The sequence below is a fragment of the Anomaloglossus baeobatrachus genome, chromosome 2 (genome assembly GCF_048569485.1).
Source record: "Anomaloglossus baeobatrachus isolate aAnoBae1 chromosome 2, aAnoBae1.hap1, whole genome shotgun sequence".
Classification (NCBI taxonomy): domain Eukaryota; kingdom Metazoa; phylum Chordata; class Amphibia; order Anura; family Aromobatidae; genus Anomaloglossus; species Anomaloglossus baeobatrachus.
Window position 1 is genome coordinate 128,896,021 of NC_134354.1, and position 22,030 is coordinate 128,918,050.

At 42.7% G+C, this 22,030-nt stretch overlaps 2 protein-coding genes across 2 annotated transcripts; both read left to right on the top strand.

Annotated features, from left to right (window-relative positions):
* Nucleotides 1-2,859: 2,859 nt before the first annotated feature.
* On the top strand, nt 2,860-7,289 carry LOC142285226 (protein kinase C delta type-like). The gene is made up of 10 exons (XM_075333255.1): nt 2,860-3,582; nt 4,413-4,501; nt 4,652-4,822; nt 5,035-5,126; nt 5,257-5,319; nt 5,479-5,617; nt 5,726-5,917; nt 6,030-6,158; nt 6,251-6,430; nt 6,659-7,289. Exons 1-9 carry the CDS (start codon nt 3,006-3,008, stop codon nt 6,389-6,391), a joined length of 1,593 nt encoding a protein of 530 aa, XP_075189370.1. The 5' UTR covers nt 2,860-3,005; the 3' UTR covers nt 6,392-6,430; nt 6,659-7,289.
* A 10,400-nt stretch (nt 7,290-17,689) lies between these two features.
* LOC142285243 (protein kinase C delta type-like) lies at nt 17,690-21,789 on the top strand. Its single transcript, XM_075333256.1, has 10 exons — nt 17,690-17,884; nt 18,715-18,803; nt 18,954-19,124; nt 19,337-19,428; nt 19,559-19,621; nt 19,781-19,919; nt 20,028-20,219; nt 20,332-20,460; nt 20,553-20,732; nt 20,961-21,789. Exons 1-9 carry the CDS (start codon nt 17,713-17,715, stop codon nt 20,691-20,693), a joined length of 1,188 nt encoding a protein of 395 aa, XP_075189371.1. The 5' UTR covers nt 17,690-17,712; the 3' UTR covers nt 20,694-20,732; nt 20,961-21,789.
* Nucleotides 21,790-22,030: the final 241 nt, after the last annotated feature.

Genomic DNA, 22,030 nt, shown 5'->3' on the forward strand with positions numbered 1-22,030 from the left:
CATAAATTACAGACAGCTTAAGGTGAACCTGACCACCTTGGTGTGGGATCTCTTAGGACGGCTTATCTCATGCGAGATGGCGGTCATTAGGTGTCTAGACTGGGACAGCCCAACCCCCCCTTCGAAATGCAAGTACACGCATGAGGTTTGCAAGGTGAGATTATACAAATTGTCTCACCTGCAGCTGGAGTTGCGCAATTCTCCACCTCTCGTGTAGTTGCCTTCCGACTGAAGGTGTCAGCATGGCTGTCCGTCATCCAGAGCTCCGTCCTAAGGTACGTTGGGCGCCAAATGAGAAGGCCGTAATTTAGGTTGATGCAAGCTAATCATGCATCCCTCTTAAACTGTCTGCAGTCCAAATTATGAGTCACTCGTGGTAGCATGCATTACCCTCTCTTTCACTCACACCAGAGAGACGTGCTCAGATATGAATAGAAAGCAAGACTGATTTATTTCCGGAAGTGTTACAAATATATATAACCTTATTGGCTAGGTGCCAAGAATACGTAACACGTCTCCTATTGGATAAAGTAGAACAGCTTATTCTGTGATATACAATTTACTGTAATGTGCTTGGTTCCTCATTTATATTAAGCAATGTCAGCATTATTCACTTGTCACAAGAATAGCCCAGACTGTCTGTCTGAGTCTTATGCCAAGAGATATGTGGGGTACAGTTCAAACAACATCTTAAATCTTGTTCTTTATGGATATCTCCATGTAACTCCTATATACTCATAATAATGATAATCACATCCCTAACAGTATGAATAGTCCTATACCCTCATACTAAAGCCCTTGTGTAGACACTTATGTGATGACATCAGATACAATGAAAGATGTCCTATCCTTCTCCAAAGCCATTAAACCACGAATGGCCAAAAAAACTCAAAAACTCTTCTGGGGATTCACATTTGCTGATGTTGGATGGAAGGTCATAAAGCAGAAAAAGAAAGCTGAAACACCTAATCCGAGACCTAAAAAACCCCATCACAGGTGAGTCATTGTAAATGGAACTGGGATAGGGAGCATGAAACCCCCTCTTGTGCTCTGTGAATCAGTCAGCACAGTGTAGTAAGGAAAACTCTTACAGAGTGCTGCTTACATTCTGCTGATGGCCAATAGGGCTAAACCTGGAGGTGTTTTCCCATGAGGATAATCCCATTTTATGTGTCCTATTACAATATAAAAATTATTTCTAACCTAGTATCTCTTCCATGTCACAAATGTGTCAATAACTCGATAATGAATCTTAAAGCTACGTTAAAAATGAGCACACCATTGTTTTTCTTGTGCAATACTCTATGTGTTTGATGTGTCACATGACCCCCATCCTATTGAAAAAATGAAAGCTGAATTCAAAATGGTGGCTTTGCAGATGACCGCCATGGGCGTCACCTGGCCTCAAAGATAGCCTCTAATGTACTAATATGCCCCAAACGGTAAGGTGATATCAGCAACCACTTCCAATTTATCAGGGTGTATCCATACTTATGGCCTATCCTGTATATGGGGACTACATGATACTATATCGGGGCTAAATAATGCTATATAGAGGACTATAGGGGTGCATTAAACTGTATGCAGGACTATAGGTAGTGTATTATAATATATAGAGGACTATGGGGGGCATTATAATACATGGAGGTCTATAAGGGCTGCATTATAATATATGGAGGACTATGGGAATACACTATAATATATGAAGGACTATGGGGAGTGTATTATAATATATGAAGGACTATGGGGAATAGATTATAATATATGGAGGACTATGGGAACTGCATTATAATATATGGAGGAATATGGGTGATACATTACAATATATAGAGGACTATGGGGTTGCATTATAATATACAGAGGACTATGGGGAGTTTATTATAATATATGGAGGAGCCAAGTGTCAAAATAATTATCCTGTACCACAAGGGTGGCGGGGTTGGGGTAGGGCAGATCCAAATTTTGCACTGGAGCCCATTGAACTCTAGTTACGCCACTGCAAGTACCATACCTGAAATGAACTCCAGGCCTCTCATGTGCTTAATTGAGAATGATATAACAAAGAAATTGCCCACACCGGCCCATGACAACCTGGGAATCAATTGTCTAATTACTTTTATGCCCTTTAAAACTGGGGGGGGGCACATATAAAGGAGATGAAATTCCTAAACCCTTCATTTAATTTGAATGGGGATACCCCCAAATGAAAGTTAAAAGTCAGGACTTTATGTCCATGTCCATTATATAACTATGACTTGAATATGTTTGAGTAAACAGGTAAAAGAAAAAAACAATTGTGTCAGTGTCCAAGTATATATGACCCTAACTGTAAGTAATCACATTCATTTAGTTTTTTGCTTTTATTTCTCTCCTCTGTTACTCAATTCATTTGTTCAGATTCTTGATGACAATAAAGTGTAATAACTGTTCTTAAATGAGTCTTCTTGGTAGGATTGTTTTACTTGATAAAAACCTGGCATTGTAACGGAAGTATGTAGACTTTTTACATCAGTGAAGAGTCCAGTCTGTTTTGCTCACAGAAGAATATCTAATCTGAATACAAATGTTGCAAACCCTCAGCTGTGTGAAGTATAAAGTCTCTATGGCAAATAACTGTAAAAAAAAACCAAACAACTGTTCATAAACTCAGGCCTATCAGCCATGTCACTGGCCCATCTGTGATGTCACTTGACCTTTGGCTTTGGTTCCGCTGTGATGTCACTTGACCTTTGGCTTTGGTCCCTCTGTGATGTCATGTGATCATTAGAATATGATGATGTCACAATTGCCTTTGTGATGTCACGGAATCAATGGAATGTCTCTGCAATCTAAATATCCCCCAGTTGTCTTCATCACTTAGTGGGTGAGGGTAATTTTTCTTGCGCTTAGCAAATTTTGGTTTGATATAAAATATATTACGGTAAAGCAGAAGGCCTGTTAAAGGAGCAGTTCCATACTACATCCTGGAGCGCCCTAGAGGTGGACAGGACCTTCCTCAGCCCAAAATGACATCTACGGAGCTGAATAATAGGAAGAGAAAGGGAGAGAGACTTGGTAAGGTGTCAAAAAAGAGCAGAATAGAAGCATCAGAGGGTGAACAAGATGACACCAACCAAAACATTATCAAAGCTTCAAAAAGACCTGGAAGTCCGATACAGGAGAGTGTCATGAAAAAGAAAAAAAAGGAAAAACATGACACCATTATCAAAGCTTCAAAAAGACCTGGAAGCCCAATACAGGAGAGTGTCATGAAAAAGAAAAAAAAGGAAAAACATGACACCATTATCAAAGCTTCAAAAAGACCTGGAAGCCCGATACAGGAGAGTGTCATGAAAAAGAAAAAAAAGGAAAAACATGGCACCATTATCAAAGCTTCAAAAAGATCTGGAAGCCCGATACAGGAGAGTGTCATGAAAAAGAAAAAAAAGGAAAAACATGGCACCATTATCAAAGCTTCAAAAAGATCTGGAAGCCCGATACAGGAAAGTATCAGGAAAAAGAAAAAAATGGAAGAAGAGATGGGGTACAAAACTGTTGATAGACCCAGTGTGTCCCCCGATACTGACAATGAGCAGCTCTCAGGTGAGTACAGATCCAAGACACAGAAACCAAATATCCCCAAATTTAGTTAATGACAGGATTTTCCGCCTTTGTAAGACCCCAATCATTATGATTCTGGTGTTGTTTCTCTATGGTACCCCCTATTACTGTTCTACCCCTCTGTAGTTGGCCACATTAGCATTAGATAAGAGTATTATCTTGTTACTGCAGCAATACGGTGGGCTCCAGAAATGATATTTCTATGAAGCCCCCTACAGCCTATTGTCTGTAAGTCATGTGCCTCTGGTGTTAGGGAGAAGCCGGATGGAAAAACAAAATACACAGACACACGGTGTGTACATTAAAGTTTCTCTATGAGGGCCAAACCTGTTATCCCTTCTTTATTATAGTAGGAGGAGGTTTTACAAAATAGCCAATAATAATTTAACAGGACATAGAATATAAGCCAATCATTTTACATGGACGATAAGCCAATCATAATACAGATTGTTAGATTTAATGAAACCACATTGTTAATAATGAATTGCATAATTATAAAAGCATCTCATTTATTGGTAATGCTAAGAAATTTGCCTATAATATATTTTTTTGTATAGTCTGCTACTTTGGTTCTGCAGTGGCATATCTTCTTGTGTAGTGCTGCGGTTGTTTGCTCCAGAAGGCTTAATTAGAGCAAAGGTTATGATATATAGTAAAAAAGTAAGAATAAAGACAAATCACATAAACAGTGAAAGTTGAGATTTATATAAGAAGTCAGATAATGTAGCAAAATGGAGATTAAGTTGCATGAAATATTATATTCACATTCAGATATTGGCTTTGTCTCATCTTATTTCTCCCTTCTTCATCAGGTACAACACCAGATGAATCTCCCATCATTGTGACGGGAGTGGAGAGCTTCACCTTCCATAAAATCCTTGGAGAGGGATCATACGGTAAAGTAAGTATTAGGGATTGTGGTAACGTCTTCCTCATGTGTGTGATGTGGAGTAGTAATATGACTCTAGGAGCATCACTGCTTCACATCTTCTCATCACATCTCATGGCAGGACGAACCTTTCCTCCAGTTCTAAAGCTCTGTTTCTTCCAGGTCATGTTGGCCACACATCAGGCCTGCCAAAAACAAGTGGCAGTGAAAATGGTGAAGAAAAGGCTCCTAGTCAAGGACTCGAGAGATGATGTCCTGATAGAGCGACAGGTTCTGGAGATGACTAGGAAGAGTCCATTCATTTCTCGGGCTTTTGCCACCTTCCAGTCCCAGGTAAGTGGCTCATAATTCAACAGTTCTGAGTCATCAATGTATTAAATGAATACAGTCTATGTGCCAATTTGTGTGCAATGTTCTTCTAGCCACAGCCATAGTATTTGTTACAAGAATGTGACCTAGAAGAACATTGATTACAATCAGTGCAACCAGTGTCCCCTACCTACAATATGCCATTAACCCCTATTATCTCATCTGTTTTATCACAGGAACACGTCTTCTACGCCATGGAATATCTGAGTGGAGGAGACCTTACAGGCTTCATGACAACTAATGCCCCTTTACCCATTCCAGCCACCAGGTAAGATAGAACATCGTATATTAGATTAAGATAAGAGTTGTCAGAGATATTTGGCTTTATGTCATTATCAGTCTCTTAGTTTAGTGGATGAAATATTGGATTTTGATGGTTTTCTTTTTTTCCGCATCAGATTTTTTGCAGCTGAGCTGATCTGTGGGCTGCAGTTTCTCCACACCAGTGGCATCATACACAGGTAAGTGTGGCACATCTTCTATGTAGACCTGGTATGAATAGTCTTATACTCTCATCCTAATGCCCTTGTGTAGACACTTCTTATCTCAGGTCACAATGGGGATCTTCAGCCCAGCTAATATAATACATTTGGTATTTTGTCATCTCTTTCCTCTACTAGAGACATAAAACCAGACAACATCTTACTGGACAACAATGGTCATTTGAAGATCGCTGATTTTGGTCTTGCCGTGATGAACATCTTTGGCAATGCAAAAACTTCAGGATGGGCCGGGACGCTTGCATACATGGCTCCTGAGGTGAGGAATCATTTACATGTCCCTGAGTCTTCTCAATAAAAGGCTGGACATCTCCATGTTTTCTGCTGTCTGGTCAATATTCTTATTGTCTTCTTTATGTCTTCACAGATTCTTCTAGAGAAGCCGTACAACAAAGCAGTGGACTGGTTCTCTGCTGGTGTTGTGATATATGAGATGGCTACTGGCAGATATCCCTTCGTTGAAGATGAAATTGATGAGAATATCAAGAAGGCACTGATCAATGATGATCCCGCCTTCCCAAAAGAACTGGACCCCCACGTCAAAGCCGTCATAGAGGGGGTGAGTATAATGCCACATGTCAGTAATAAAGTGGTTGAATATAATGAAAAACACAACAATAAAAATTGAAAGCAACTGGAGACTGAATAAACTTCTTCATTATATGTTCCAGCTCTTGGATAAATCACCAGAGAGTCGGCAGAAATTTGTGGACAACATAAGAGAACATCCATTCTTTATGGAGATCAACTGGACAGAAATAGAAGGCGGCAAAGCACCTCCACCATTCCACCTACCACCTGTAAGTATATGACCCAGAGAATATGGTGACAGCAGTACATCTCTATTGTGTGTCTTTTTATGAACACTAGTTCTTGTATCTTCTGTCCACAGCCACCAGTGATGACATCAGATACAATGAAAGATGTCAATTTTTCCAAAGCCATTAAACCACGAATGGCCAAGAAAAATCAAAAACTCTTTTGTGGATTCACATTTGCTGATGATGGATGGAAGGTCGTAAAGAAGAAATAGAAAGCTGAAACATCGGAGACCTAAAAAACCCCATCACAGGTGAGTCATTGTAAATGGGACTGGGATAGGGAGCATGAAACCCCCTCTTGTGTCCTGTGAATCAGTCAGCACAGTGTAGTCAGGAAAACTCTTATAGAGTGCTGCTTACATTATGCTGATGGCCCATAGAGCCAAACCTGGAGGTGTTTTCACATGAGGATAATCCCATTTCATATGTCCTATTAAGATATAAAAGTTATTTCTAACCTAGTATCTCTTGTTGTGTAGGTCACCTTCCACAGGATCTGAAGGGCTATAAGATGGTGGAAATGAAAAAACGTGACTTGCAGTGTAATATGCAGCCATATCCACTCCTCTCTATTGGAGGCTGGGGGTTTTGCTGCAATCTGGTACTCTGCAGTGTCCGAAAACAAGAAGAAGCTGGAGACCATGACAATCCTACCAGGAGTCAGTAAAATGACCGTGGACCAGAACTTCTAGATGGCATGTTGCCTCAATTACTAGAAGTGTCCTGAGGGTCGTGACCTGCAGTGTAACTTGCAGCCATATCCGCTCCTCCCTATTGGAGGCTGGAGGTTTTGCTGCAATCTGGTTCTCTGCAGTGTCCGAATACAAGAAGAACCTGGAGACCATGAAAATCCTACCAGGAGTCAGTAAAATGACCGTGGACCAGGACTTATAGATGGCATGTTGCCTCGTGCCCCCAGGGAAGGGCAGTTATCCGTAGGCCATGGTTCCCTAGAGGTTTCCCCCACAGGGGGTTTTTCCTCTCCTGAGTGCCGACGGATAAACACAACATGAAAACAAGGGCAACCTGTCATCCTCTACCCTCGGTAGAGCTCATACTACAATCACTAGTGGCAAAGAGTAACCTAAGAGGACTTTTACCATCAATAAACAGGACAATTCACTTCATGTGATAGTAATAGTTTTATTTTATATCTTATGTATATGTATTTTTTCTTTTACCCTTAAAGAGAACAGGGTGTAATTTATTAATAACTTTTATTTACGTCAGAGCTGAAATCCTGGTCACTACGGGTCACTGCTTCACTCTTCCTTCCAATAATTTGGATACATTTCTCCTATTGTGTTTTATTACTAAAAGCTCAGCCAGGGAGTAACACCTCAGTATATATCTGCCTTCAGTCCCTACATTTCTGAAAGATTCAGCTGTTCTTTCCTAAGGTGACACTTCCACTGGCTACCAGGTATATGGGTCTGGCCACTGTTCCCGGTTTGATGCCATCGTAACCCCTTAACAACCGCCAATACGCATTAAAATGGCGGTCACTGAGGGAATAGTGAATAAGGAAATTGCGCTGCCAGAGCTGCAAAATCTCTGTGGTTTTAGCTACCAGGGCTAACAAAGAACCTGGAGAACACAAGCAAGGCGAGTTAAAAAACGGCGATTATGTACCTCTCTCTTTTCCCCTTGTAGTTGTACTGGGAGAGACGAGAGATACAAGTGCCGTCCTGTCAGTGAAATTAGAATCAAGTTCCAGATCAAATCAATAAATCCTTCCCCAATCTCCTGATTATCGCCCTCAGATCATCGCCCCCACAGCCATCTCCCGTGTCATCCCCCTAATCAGATTATGTTGGGGTTTTTTATTTTAATCTTATGACTTTATTTTTATTTTTTTATTTGCCATTATCTGGGTTAGGGTTTAGTGTTAGGGTTTTTTTTAAAAAAAGTTAAAAAAGTAATAAAAAAAAATTTAAAAAAGAAAAATCATAAAATACAACAAAGAAATATCAGTGTTGGATTAGGTATAGGGTTACTAGTGTTAGGTTAGCTTTTAGGTTTTTTCTTTTATGTTAGGCAAGCAGAAATATACAATAGTTGCCCTCGGAGTGTTTACTATGGAGCAGGCGTACTCACTGCTTTGCTCCAGCAGTTGCGGGGTGGATATAAAATCTGGCTCTAAAGCAGAATTGTTTTCAGATAGTGATGACTCTGCTTCCTCCACTGGATCCCACAGCCCGATGGTAGCAAAGTCAGTCGTCACTGCTGAAACGTCAGCGTCAGGGCCAAGTTCTGCAGTCACCTGTTCACAGAGGTATCCCGAACAGTCCTTTCCATCACAACTTCCCCAGTTTTCAGAAGCCTATGGATTAAAAGTTGATGTCACTAAGTTTAACTCATTTGATTTTTGTCATTGTCATGTCATTCTGTCATTCCGCCAAATTATCTCCTCCAAGTGAGCAAACTGCAGTATAAAACTATACAAAATGTGCGAGAGCACAACCCGGTACACATGTGTATCGCCCCCGTGTCAGCGGCCGAGCCGCTCGGATCCAGAGCCGCGGTGGCTCGAGGGGTCTCCGGATCCGGGGGGTCCATGCGGACACTCAAATGAAAGGGCGGTTATATACAGGGGTTTTTTGTAAGTAAGGTTCGTAATTCCACCCACGGTGCATGGTAATGTGAGGGATCACCGCTGCGGTTGGGGAGCCCGGTGACGAAGGTGTAGCAGCGTGATGTTTTAACCCCTCCGTGGGTAGGGGGGTTTGTGTTCCGGGGCCCGTCGGAAGGTTGGTGAATGGGTGCCGCTGGGGTAGGAACAGGGGTGTCTCAGTGTACTCACTCAGTCCAGGAATAACCACACCGACAGCTTGTAAACCAGAATTCTGAGCACCACTGCAGCCTGTGGGGAGTACGCTGGGGTCCGTGCGTTTGGTGTTGCTGTTGATTTGCGGCCTTGTCCTTGGCACCTCTGCCTCTATTGGACCCGTGGGTATAAAACTCTTCGGGTCCCGCTCACCCGTATGGCTAACGGAGTGAGTTTGCTCTCAAGGTTCACACGTAGGATTTCTTTGGACTGTATTAGGAAAGTCCAATCCCATCAGTGCGCTAGTACCCCGATTTTGGAGCGGGTTGGGGATGACACTTGAAGTCTTCACCCCCGTCGGGTAAATTACCAGAACACGTGAAGCTACTTTCCGGTCTAGGGTCCACGTAACCCGTCGTGCCCTAACCCTGCCCGGTGATAGCTCAAGCTCGCCGGCCGCCCTCCTCGGCAGTCTGTGCCCCTTGACACTGTCCCCTGCGACCGGGGTTCCAGCTCCTACCAGACCCAAACCACCGTTTGCCACCTAGTACATAGGAGCTCTCCTCCATGGCCTCTCCTCACGAGAGCCACCACTACCTCCTCTCTTTTCACTCTCCACTCCTCAACTCTCCAAGCTCAACTGACACTTTCCTCACTTTCCCCTCACCATCCCCCCATGTGGGCGGCCCTATTCCCCTTAGGCCCCCGAAATGGTGTGTCTGTTAGGTTAAAGTGGGAATTGTTCCTAGGGTTTTGATTGGACAAGCTGTTAGCAACACAAAAGGACCAGGATCCGTAACCAAGGAGGGTGGATACTGTGCAGGAGGGCAGATTGCACAATGCCCTGTGACGACCTGATAGGCCAGGGCGTCACACATGCACTTCTCTCATTTATGAAGGTGGGGACTACCAAATCAACCCACCAAACTGCCCCCAGACATTTGGCATTCTTGGTAAAATATTCTTAGAGTTACTGACCCCATTTCTAGATAAAGATTACCACATGTACGCCGACAATTGTTATACCAGTATCACCCTATACAAATCCCTCCGCGTTGCAAATTCAGGCGTCGGCAAGTCACAAAAAACTGAATAGGTTTTTCCCCTCAGTTGCTGTTCAATTGTTTGGAGAAGAGAGCATCTTTCTCACTGGCAAGTGGGAAATTATTTGCAGTGAAATGGAATGGCCGGAAGGATGTCTACATGCTGACCACCCTGCATGCGATCAGACAGAGGTGCTACCAGGAACAATGAGAAACCGCTATATATAGGAGAGTATAATAAGTTCATGGGAGGCGTTGACATATCAGAGTAGGTGCTTCAGCCATATCTGGTCAAGTAAAAGACCCAGTCCTGGAATAAAAGCTAGCAATCTACTTCATCCAGATTGCTACCTATAACCACTACGTCCTTTACAAAAAGACTTAAGGAGCGCACACTTTCCTCCAGTATCAGGAGAATATTGTTGAGTGGCTCCTATTTAACTCAGGGGCACAGGAGGCAGCTGTCGACTCGGAGGATCTCCAGAGACTGTCAGAGCACCATTTAATTCCTCTCGTCTCTCCCACTCCCATCCAAAACTGTCCCCAAAAAAAATGCTGGGTTTGTAGCAAGCATGGTAGGAGGGGTGATTCCCGGTATTATCGCTCCATGTGCACATCACAATCAGCGTTTAGCGGGCTTTACACACTACAATATCGTTAATGAATTATCGTCGGGGTCACAGTGTTTGTGATGCACATCCGGCGTCATTAACGATATCACAGAGTGTAACACTTATGAGCGACCTTAAACGATCACAAAAGCGGTCAAAATCATTTGCCGCGGAGAGGTCGTCCTGAAACAAAAAATCGTTTTCTGCTTATTAGTGATGTTGTTCCTCGTTCCTGCGGCACCCCACATCGCTATGTGTGACACCGCAGGAGCGACGAACATCTCCTTACCTGCCTCCACCGGCAATGCGGAAGGAAGGAGGTGGGTGGGATTTTACGTCCCGCTCATCTCCGCCCCTCTGCTTCTATTGGACGCCTGCCGTGTGACTTCGCTGTGACGCCGCACGAACCGCCTTCTTAGAAAGGAGGCGGTTCGCCTGCCAGAGCGACGTCACAGGGCAGGTAAGTCCGTGTGACGGGGGTAAGCGAGGTTGTGCGGCACGGGCAGCGATTTGCCCGTGTCGTAAAACCGACGAGGGCGGGTACGATCACTTGCGATCTTGCTAGCGAGATCGCAGAGTGTAAAGCCCGCTTTTGTGTCACCCTCTGCTTTTGGATCTACCACATATCTATCAATTATTAATTAAATTACAATGAATGACACCAAATTGTGGGGCAGGAGATATTTGTATTGGACAAGTAATGAAAACAACAATTATATCAGTAAAACACATTTAACACCAGTTCACAGTCAATTCCAGGACTTGATCACTCACATACAAAACTTTTATTCAGACACATTCTCATCCACATGCCCACATCTGTATACTCCGGAATGTGGACCCAACTAATGTTCATGAACAGCCAGGCCATCTGACAATCAATTCCAGGATTTGATCACTCACAAAAAAAACATTTTTTGACCATTTACCTTAGTTTGAGAATTTTTACGACTATGCCATGGTACACAGAACTTTTCTTTTATTTTCTATTACTTATATATTAGTTATATTGGTGATATCAGCATGCTCATTTTATTGGAGGATCTCTAACAATGAGACTGTTCTGTATTCATACACTATGGGCTTTATTGCATGGTTCTTGTCACTGGTGTATCACGAGTGATAGACAGTCATGTGGTTTCTGATAATAGAAGATCAGAACCAGTGGCGTAACTAGAGTTTGATGGGCCCCGGTGCAAAGTTCAGACCTGGGCCCCCCTCCACATACACCGACACTTGGGTTAGGGGATAATGACACTGACACTCAGGATAATGATACTGACACTTGGCTCTTACCCACAGCACCCAGATTTCTCGTGATCTGAAATCCCTCTATCAGCACCCAGCTTTCTTACTGTATGTTCTGATATCCATCTTGTCCTCGACACCCAGCTGCCCCATGCTCTGCTATACATCTTTCCCTCAGCACCCAGCTTTCCCATATCAGAGCATGGGAAAGCTGGGTGCTGAGAGAAGATGTATAGCAGAGCATGGGAAAGCTGGGTGCTGAGAGCAGATGTATAGCAGAGCATGGGAAAGCTGGGTGCTGAGGGAAAGAGCATTTCTCCCTCAGCACAAAACGTTCCCATCCCCTGATTGTATCTTTGTCCCCCCCTAATATACAGTTCTCCAAACACAATAATGCCCCCCACATAGCCTTCCAAATAGTATAAAGGGTCCCACATAACCCTTCATATATTAGAATACCCTTCCATAGTCCTCCATGTATTATAATGCATTTCCCATAGTTCTCCATGTATTATAATTCACCCCATAGTACTCAATATATATTACTCCACCACATAGTCCTCCATATATTATAATGCAACCCCATAATCCTCCATGTATAAAGTAGCCCTTCAATTATTATCATGAATTTCTCATAGTTCGCCATATATTATAATTCACCCCATAGTTCTCCATGCATTATAATTCACCCCATAGTCCTCCATATATTATAATGCAGCCCCATAGTCTTCTATGTATAAAGTAGCCCTCCAATTATTATAATGAATTTCTCATAGTTCTTCATATTATAATTCACCCTATAGTACTCCATATATTATACTGCACCACATAGTCCCCAATGTTTTATAATGCACCTCCATAGTCCATGTATAAGGTAGGCTCCATAGTCCTCCATATATTATAATGTAGCCCCCATAGTCCTATATGTGTTATAATGCAGCCCCATAATACCTTCATATTGTATTATGTAGCCCCATACTCCTCCATGCATAATGCACCCCTATATTCCATGTATAAGGAGTCCTTCATTTTGTATTATGCAGCCCCCCCATACCTCCATATATAATAATGCAGCCAGCCTCCCCAGTCCTCCATGTATAATAATGCAGCCAGCCTCACCAGGCCTCCATGTAAAATAATGCATGCAGCCTCCCCAGTCCTCCATTATAATAATGCATGCAGCCTCCCCAGTCCTCCATGTATAATAATACAGCCAGCCTCCCCAGTCCTCCATGTATAATAATGCATGCAGCCTCCCCAGTCCTCCATGTATAATAATGCATGTAGCCTCCCCAGTCCTCCATGTATAATAATACAGCCAGCCTCTCCAGGTCTCCATGTATAATAATGCATGCAGCCTCCTCAGTCTTCCATGTATAATAATACAGCCAGCCTCCCCAGTCCTCCATGTATAATAATGCATGCAGCCTCCCCAGTCCTCCATGTATAATAATACAGCCAGCCTTCCCAGACGTCCATGTATAAAATAGCAGCCAGCCTCTCCAGCCCTCCATGTATAATAATGCAGACAGCCTCTCCAGGCCTCCATGAATAATGTAGCAGCCAGCCTCTCCAGGCCTCCAGGTATAAAAATGCAGCCAGCCTCCCCAGGCCTCCATTTATAATATAGCAGCCAGCCTCTCTAGGCCTCCATGTATAATATAGCAGTCAGCCTCTCCAAGCCTCCATGTATAATGTGGCGCCCTGGACAAGCCAGGACGTCACAGGTACTGCAACAACACACCCCACACCCCGGTTAGGCACATCAGTCACACAAATCCTTGTTGCCTCCCTCCAGGGGCTGATGTCCACACCAGGTGGGGTGGGGCCAGGCGGTTGGCCCCACCCACTGAGGAGTTCACAGTCCTGGAGGCGGGAAAGGAGTAGGCGTAGTTTGGAGAGAGTGAAGGAGTGAAGTGGTAAAGGAGCAGTCTGTGTCCGGGTACGTGGCCCCGGCACCGACAGCAAGGTTGGCAGACGGTGGTGACCGTATGCAGGCGAGGCCAATTGACGCACAACCGTAAGGACCGGGGTCGGGCGGTGGCCCGCCGGTACCGGACCGGGGAGCGAAGAGAAGCCAGCACCATTCGGCAGGGCCTACGGACCCCGACCAGGCTTGGAGTCGCCGTTAAACCGGTCAAATCAGTCAGCGACGGGAACCTCCAGGGTTTCCCAGCAGCAAAGACCCGACTGAAGGCAACCGCTCAACCGTGAAGGGAAATACAGCTACCGCCACAGCTAGAGTTCCCAGGGCCAGCGCCTGCGGGCAAAAGGGGCTCCCCCTCTGTCTGTCACAAAGCTGTGTTCCTTCACAAATGTTACCCGTTATGTGTCCTTAGCCCCTCCCCACTCATACCCATTAATTAAACCTGCCATCTTCGGCTCTTCCATGGAGCGCTTACCACTTCCTGATGTCTCCTGTGTGACGCCTGCAGCACTATGATAACGTCAGCAAGGTGCTGCTTTCATCACGTTGCTGCACGTTGAAGCGGGGCTCAGTCCCGGCGCGCTGTTCAAATGTATTTACGTCTGAAAGACGCAAATACATTTGCACAGGAAGGAGGAAGCTGTGGTCACCGACATGCACACACCGCTGAGGAGCGTGACGGTGACTGCAGATACAGCGGCCCACTACAGGCACTGGCCCACTACAGGGACCGGCCATTCTGGCATTTGCCAGAATTGCCCTATGGTCAGTCCAGGCCTGGTTAGAATAGTCGGCTCTCTTATACACTCCCTGTTTGGAAAAACATCACAGGCCTCTAATGCCCATTGATCACGATTAATATGGCCCGACAGAAAACCTGCCATCAAACAAATCAAAAAACAAACATAAATTCATTGAATATGGATGTGGAGCAATTCTATCTAAGTATAGCTCACAGATTTGCAAAAAGACTCATATAAATAACTTTAGTAATATTTTTTTTAAAAAGACCAATACAAAACATGTGTGCATCAACTATCAAGATAAAAATGGCTCCATTTAATGGTAAGAAGAAGGAAACTGGTGAAAAAGAGGGAAAAGTAAATGGGGTCCACACAATTAGGAAAAATTCACAATTTACATCAGGAAACCTAAAAATACTTAACAGTGCAGTAAAGACATAGTGTAGTCCCTATAAATCCCTATTTATAAGACTGGTATGAATAGTCTTATACCCTCATACTAAAGCCCTTGTGTAGACACTTATGTGATGACATCAGATACAATGAAAGATGTCCTATCCTTCTCCAAAGCCATTAAACCACGAATGGCCAAAAAAACTCAAAAACTCTTCTGGTGATTCACATTTGCTGATGTTGGATGGAAGGTCATAAAGCAAAAAAAGAAAGCTGAAACACCTAATCCGAGACCTAAAAAACCCCATCACAGGTGAGTCATTGTAAATGGAACTGGGATAGGGAGCATGAAACCCCCTCTTGTGCTCTGTGAATCAGTCAGCATAGTGTAGTAAGGAAAACTCTTACAGAGTGCTGCTTACATTCTGCTGATGGCCAATAGGGCTAAACCTGGAGGTGTTTTCCCATGAGGATAATCCCATTTTATGTGTCCTATTACGATATAAAAATTATTTCTAACCTAGTATCTCTTCCATGTCACAAATGTGTCAATAACTCGATAATGAATCTTAAAGCTACGTTAAAAATGAGCACACCATTGTTTTTCTTGTGCAATACTCTATGTGTTTGATGTGTCACATGACCCCCATCCTATTGAAAAAATGAAAGCTGAATTCAAAATGGTGGCTTTGCAGATGGCCGCCATGGGCGTCACCTGGCCTCAAAGATAGCCTCTAATGTACTAATATGCCCCAAACGGTAAGGTGATATCAGCAACCACTTCCAATTTATCAGGGTGTATCCATACTTATGGCCTATCCTGTATATGGGGACTACATGATACTATATCGGGGCTAAATAATGCTATATAGAGGACTATAGGGGTGCATTAAACTGTATGCAGGACTATGGGGAGTGTATTATAATATATAGAGGACTATGGGGGGCATTATAATACATGGAGGTCTATAAGGGCTGCATTATAATATATGGAGGACTATGGGAATACACTATAATATATGAAGGACTATGGGGAGTGTATTATAATATATGAAGGACTATGGGGAATAGATTATAATATATGGAGGACTATGGGAACTGCATTATAATATATGGAGAAATATGGGTGATACATTACAATATATGGAGGACTATGGGAATACATTATAATATATGAAGGACTATGGGGAGTGTATTATAATATATGAAGGACTATGGGGAATAGATTATAATATATGGAGGACTATGGGAACTGCATTATAATATATGGAGGAATATTGGGGATACATTACAATATATAGAGGACTATGGGGTTGCATTATAATATACAGAGGACTAAGGGGAGTTTATTATAATATATGGAGGAGCCAAGTGTCAAAATAATTATCCTGTACCACAAGGGTGGCGGGGTTGGGGCAGGGCAGATCCAAATTTTGCACTGGAGCCCATTGAACTCTAGTTACGCCACTGCAAGTACCATACCTGAAATGAACTCCAGGCCTCTCATGTGCTTAATTGAGAATGATATAACAAAGGAATTGCCCACACCGGCCCATGACAACCTGGGAATCAATTGTCTAATTACTTTTATGCCCTTTAAAACTGGGGGGGGGCACATATAAAGGAGATGAAATTCCTAAACCCTTCATTTAATTTGAATGGGGATACCCCCAAATGAAAGTTAAAAGTCAGGACTTTATGTCCATGTCCATTATATAACTATAACTTGAATATGTTTGAGTAAACAGGTAAAAGAAAACAACAATTGTGTCAGTGTCCAAGTATATATGGCCCTAACTGTAAGTAATCACATTCATTTAGTTTTTTGCTTTTATTTCTCTCCTCTGTTACTCAATTCATTTGTTCAGATTCTTGATGACAATAAAGTGTAATAACTGTTCTTAAATGAGTCTTCTTGGTAGGATTGTTTTACTTGATAAAAACCTGGCATTGTAACGGAAGTATGTAGACTTTTTACATCAGTGTAGAGTCCAGTCTGTTTTGCTCACAGAAGAATATCTAATCTGAATACAAATGTTGCAAACCCTCAGCTGTGTGAAGTATAAAGTCTCTATGGCAAATAACTGTAAAAAAAAAACCAAACAACTGTTCATAAACTCAGGCCTATCAGCCATGTCACTGGCCCATCTGTGATGTCACTTGACCTTTGGCTTTGGTTCCGCTGTGATGTCACTTGACCTTTGGCTTTGGTCCCTCTGTGATGTCATGTGATCATTAGAATATGATGATGTCACAATTGCCTTTGTGATGTCACGGAATCAATGGAATGTCTCTGCAATCTAAATATCCCCCAGTTGTCTTCATCACTTAGTGGGTGAGGGTAATTTTTCTTGCGCTTAGCAAATTTTGGTTTGATATAAAATATATTACGGTAAAGCAGAAGGCCTGTTAAAGGAGCAGTTCCATACTACATCCTGGAGCGCCCTAGAGGTGGACAGGACCTTCCTCAGCCCAAAATGACATCTACGGAGCTGAATAATAGGAAGAGAAAGGGAGAGAGACTTGGTAAGGTGTCAAAAAAGAGCAGAATAGAAGCATCAGAGGGTGAACAAGATGGCACCAACCAAAACATTATCAAAGCTTCAAAAAGACCTGGAAGTCCGATACAGGAGAGTGTCATGAAAAAGAAAAAAAAGGAAAAACATGACACCATTATCAAAGCTTCAAAAAGACCTGGAAGCCCAATACAGGAGAGTGTCATGAAAAAGAAAAAAAAGGAAAAACATGGCACCATTATCAAAGCTTCAAAAAGATCTGGAAGCCCGATACAGGAGAGTGTCATGAAAAAGAAAAAAAAGGAAAAACATGGCACCATTATCAAAGCTTCAAAAAGATCTGGAAGCCCGATACAGGAAAGTATCAGGAAAAAGAAAAAAATGGAAGAAGAGATGGGGTACAAAACTGTTGATAGACCCAGTGTGTCCCCCGATACTGACAATGAGCAGCTCTCAGGTGAGTACAGATCCAAGACACAGAAACCAAATATCCCCAAATTTAGTTAATGACAGGATTTTCCGCCCTTGTAAGACCCCAATCATTATGATTCTGGTGTTGTTTCTCTATGGTACCCCCTATTACTGTTCTACCCCTCTGTAGTTGGCCACATTAGCATTAGATAAGAGTATTATCTTGTTACTGCAGCAATACGGTGGGCTCCAGAAATGATATTTCTATGAAGCCCCCTACAGCCTATTGTCTGTAAGTCAAGTGCCTCTGGTGTTAGGGAGAGGCCGGATGGAAAAACAAAATACACAGACACACGGTGTGTACATTAAAGTTTCTCTATGAGGGCCAAACCTGTTATCCCTTCTTTATTATAGTAGGAGGAGGTTTTACAAAATAGCCAATAATAATTTAACAGGACATAGAATATAAGCCAATCATTTTACATGGACGATAAGCCAATCATAATACAGATTGTTAGATTTCATGAAACCACATTGTTAATAATGAATTGCATAATTATAAAAGCATCTCATTTATTGGTAATGCTAAGAAATTTGCCTATAATATATTTTTTTGTATAGTCTGCTACTTTGGTTCTGCAGTGGCATATCTTCTTGTGTAGTGCTGCGGTTGTTTGCTCCAGAAGGCTTAATTAGAGCAAAGGTTATGATATATAGTAAAAAAGTAAGAACAAAGACAAATCACATAAACAGTGAAAGTTGAGATTTATATAAGAAGTCAGATAATGTAGCAAAATGGAGATTAAGTTGCATGAAATATTATATTCACATTCAGATATTGGCTTTGTCTCATCTTATTTCTCCCTTCTTCATCAGGTACAACACCAGATGAATCTCCCATCATTGTGACGGGAGTGGAGAGCTTCACCTTCCATAAAATCCTTGGAGAAGGATCATACGGTAAAGTAAGTATTAGGGATTGTGGTAACGTCTTCCTCATGTGTGTGATGTGGAGCAGTAATATGACTCTAGGAGCATCACTGCTTCACATCTTCTCATCACATCTCATGGCAGGACGAACCTTTCCTCCAGTTCTAAAGCTCTGTTTCTTCCAGGTCATGTTGGCCACACATCAGGCCTGCCAAAAACAAGTGGCAGTGAAAATGGTGAAGAAAAGGCTCCTAGTCAAGGACTCGAGAGATGAAGTCCTGATAGAGCGACAGGTTCTGGAGATGACTAGGAAGAGTCCATTCATTTCTCGGGCTTTTGCCACCTTCCAGTCCCAGGTAAGTGGCTCATAATCCAACAGTTCTGAGTCATCAATGTATTAAATGAATACAGTCTATGTGCCAATTTGTGTGCAATGTTCTTCTAGCCACAGCCATAGTATTTGTTACAAGAATGTGACCTAGAAGAACATTGATTAAAATCAGTGCAACCAGTGTCCCCGACCTACAATATACCATTAACCCCTATTATCTCCTCTGTTTTATCACAGGAACACGTCTTCTACGCCATGGAATATCTGAGTGGAGGAGACCTTACAGGCTTCATGACAACTAATGCCCCTTTACCCATTCCAGCCACCAGGTAAGATAGAACATTGTATATTAGATTAAGATAAGTGTTGTCAGAGATATTCGGCTTTATGTCATTATCAGTCTCTTAGTTTAGTGGATGAAATATTGGATTTTGATGGTTTTCTCTTTTTCCGCATCAGATTTTTTGCAGCTGAGCTGATCTGTGGGCTGCAGTTTCTCCACACCAGTGGCATCATACACAGGTAAGTGTGGCACATCTTCTATGTAGACCTGGTATGAATAGTCTTATACTCTCATCCTAATGCCCTTGTGTAGACACTTCTTATCTCAGGTCACAATGGGGATCTTCAGCCTAGCTAATATAATACATTTGGTATTTTGTCATCTCTTTCCTCTACTAGAGACATAAAACCAGACAACATCTTACTGGACAACAATGGTCATTTGAAGATCGCTGACTTTGGTCTTGCCGTGATGAACATCTTTGGCAATGCAAAAACTTCAGGATGGGCCGGGACGCTTGCATACATGGCTCCTGAGGTGAGGAATCATTTACATGTCCCTGAGTCTTCTCAATAAAAGGCTGGACATCTCCATGTTTTCTGCTGTCTGGGCAATATTCTTATTGTCTTCTTTATGTCTTCACAGATTCTTCTAGAGAAGCCGTACAACAAAGCAGTGGACTGGTTCTCTGCTGGTGTTGTGATATATGAGATGGCTACTGGCAGATATCCCTTCGTTGAAGATGAAATTGATGAGAATATCAAGAAGGCACTGATCAATGATGATCCCGCCTTCCCAAAAGAACTGGACCCCCACGTCAAAGCCGTCATAGAGGGGGTGAGTATAATGCCACATCTCAGTAATAAAGTGGTTGAATATAATGAAAAACACAACAATAAAAATTGAAAGCGACTGGAGACTGAATAAACTTCTTCATTATATGTTCCAGCTCTTAGATAAGTCACCAGAGAGTCGGCAGAAATTTGTGGACAACATAAGAGAACATCCATTCTTTATGGAGATCAACTGGACAGAAATAGAAGGCGGCAAAGCACCTCCACCATTCCACCTACCACCTGTAAGTATATGACCCAGAGAATATGGTGACAGCAGTACATCTCTATTGTGTGTCTTTTTATGAACACTAGTTCTTGTATCTTCTGTCCACAGCCACCAGTGATGACATCAGATACAATGAAAGATGTCAATTTTTCCAAAGCCATTAAACCACGAATGGCCAAGAAAAATCAAAAACTCTTCTGTGGATTCACATTTGCTGATGATGGATGGAAGGTCGTAAAGAAGAAATAGAAAGCTGAAACATCGGAGACCTAAAAAACCCCATCACAGGTGAGTCATTGTAAATGGGACTGGGATAGGGAGCATGAAACCCCCTCTTGTGTCCTGTGAATCAGTCAGCACAGTGTAGTCAGGAAAACTCTTACAGAGTGCTGCTTACATTATGCTGATGGCCCATAGGGCCAAACTTGGAGGTGTTTTCACATGAGGATAATCCCATTTCATATGCCCTATTAAGATATAAAAGTTATTTCTAACCTAGTATCTCTTGTTGTGTAGGTCACCTTCCACAGGATCTGAAGGGCTATAAGATGGTGGAAATGAAAAAACGTGACTTGCAGTGTAATATGCAGCCATATCCACTCCTCCCTATTGGAGGCAGGGTTTTGCTGCAATCTGGTACTCTGCAGTGTCCAAAAACAAGAAGAAGCTGGAGACCATGACAATCCTACCAGGAGTCAGTAAAATGACCGTGGACCAGAACTTCTAGATGGCATGTTGCCTCAAATACTAGGAGTGTCCTGAGGGTGGTGACCTGCAGTGTAACTTGCAGCCATATCCGCTCCTCCCTATTGGAGGCTGGGGGTTTTGCTGCAATCTGGTTCTCTGCAGTGTCCGAATACAAGAAGAAGCTGGAGACCATGAAAATCCTACCAGGAGTCAGTAAAATGACTATAGACCAGAACTTCTAGATGGCATGTTGCTTCGACCACTAGGAGTGTCCTGAGGGCTATGACCTGCATTGTAATATGCAGCCATATCCACTCCTCCCTATTGGAGGCTGGGGATTTTGCTGCAATCTGGTCCTCTGCAGTGTCCGAATACAAGAAGAACCTGGAGACCATGAAAATCCTACCGGGAGTCAGTAAAATGACCGTGGACCAGGACTTATAGATGGCATGTTGCCTCGTGCCCCCAGGGAAGGGCAGTTATCTGTAGGCCATGGTTCCCTAGAGGTTTCCCCCACAGGGGGTTTTTCCTCTCCTGAGTGCCGACGGATAAACACAACATGAAAACAAGGGCAACCTGTCATCCTCTGCCCTCGGTAGAGCTCATACTACAATCACTAGTGGCAAAGAGTAACCTAAGAGGACATTTACCATCAATAAACAGGACAATTCACTTCATGTGATAGTAATAGTTTTATTTTATATCTTATGTATATGTATTTTTTCTTTCACCCTTAAAGAGAACAGGGTGTAATTTATTAATAACTTTTATTCACGTCAGAGCTGAAATACTGGTCACTACGGGTCACTGCTTCACTCTTCCTTCCAATAATTTGGATACATTTCTCCTATTGTGTTTTATTACTAAAAGCTCAGTCAGGGAGTAACACCTCAGTATAT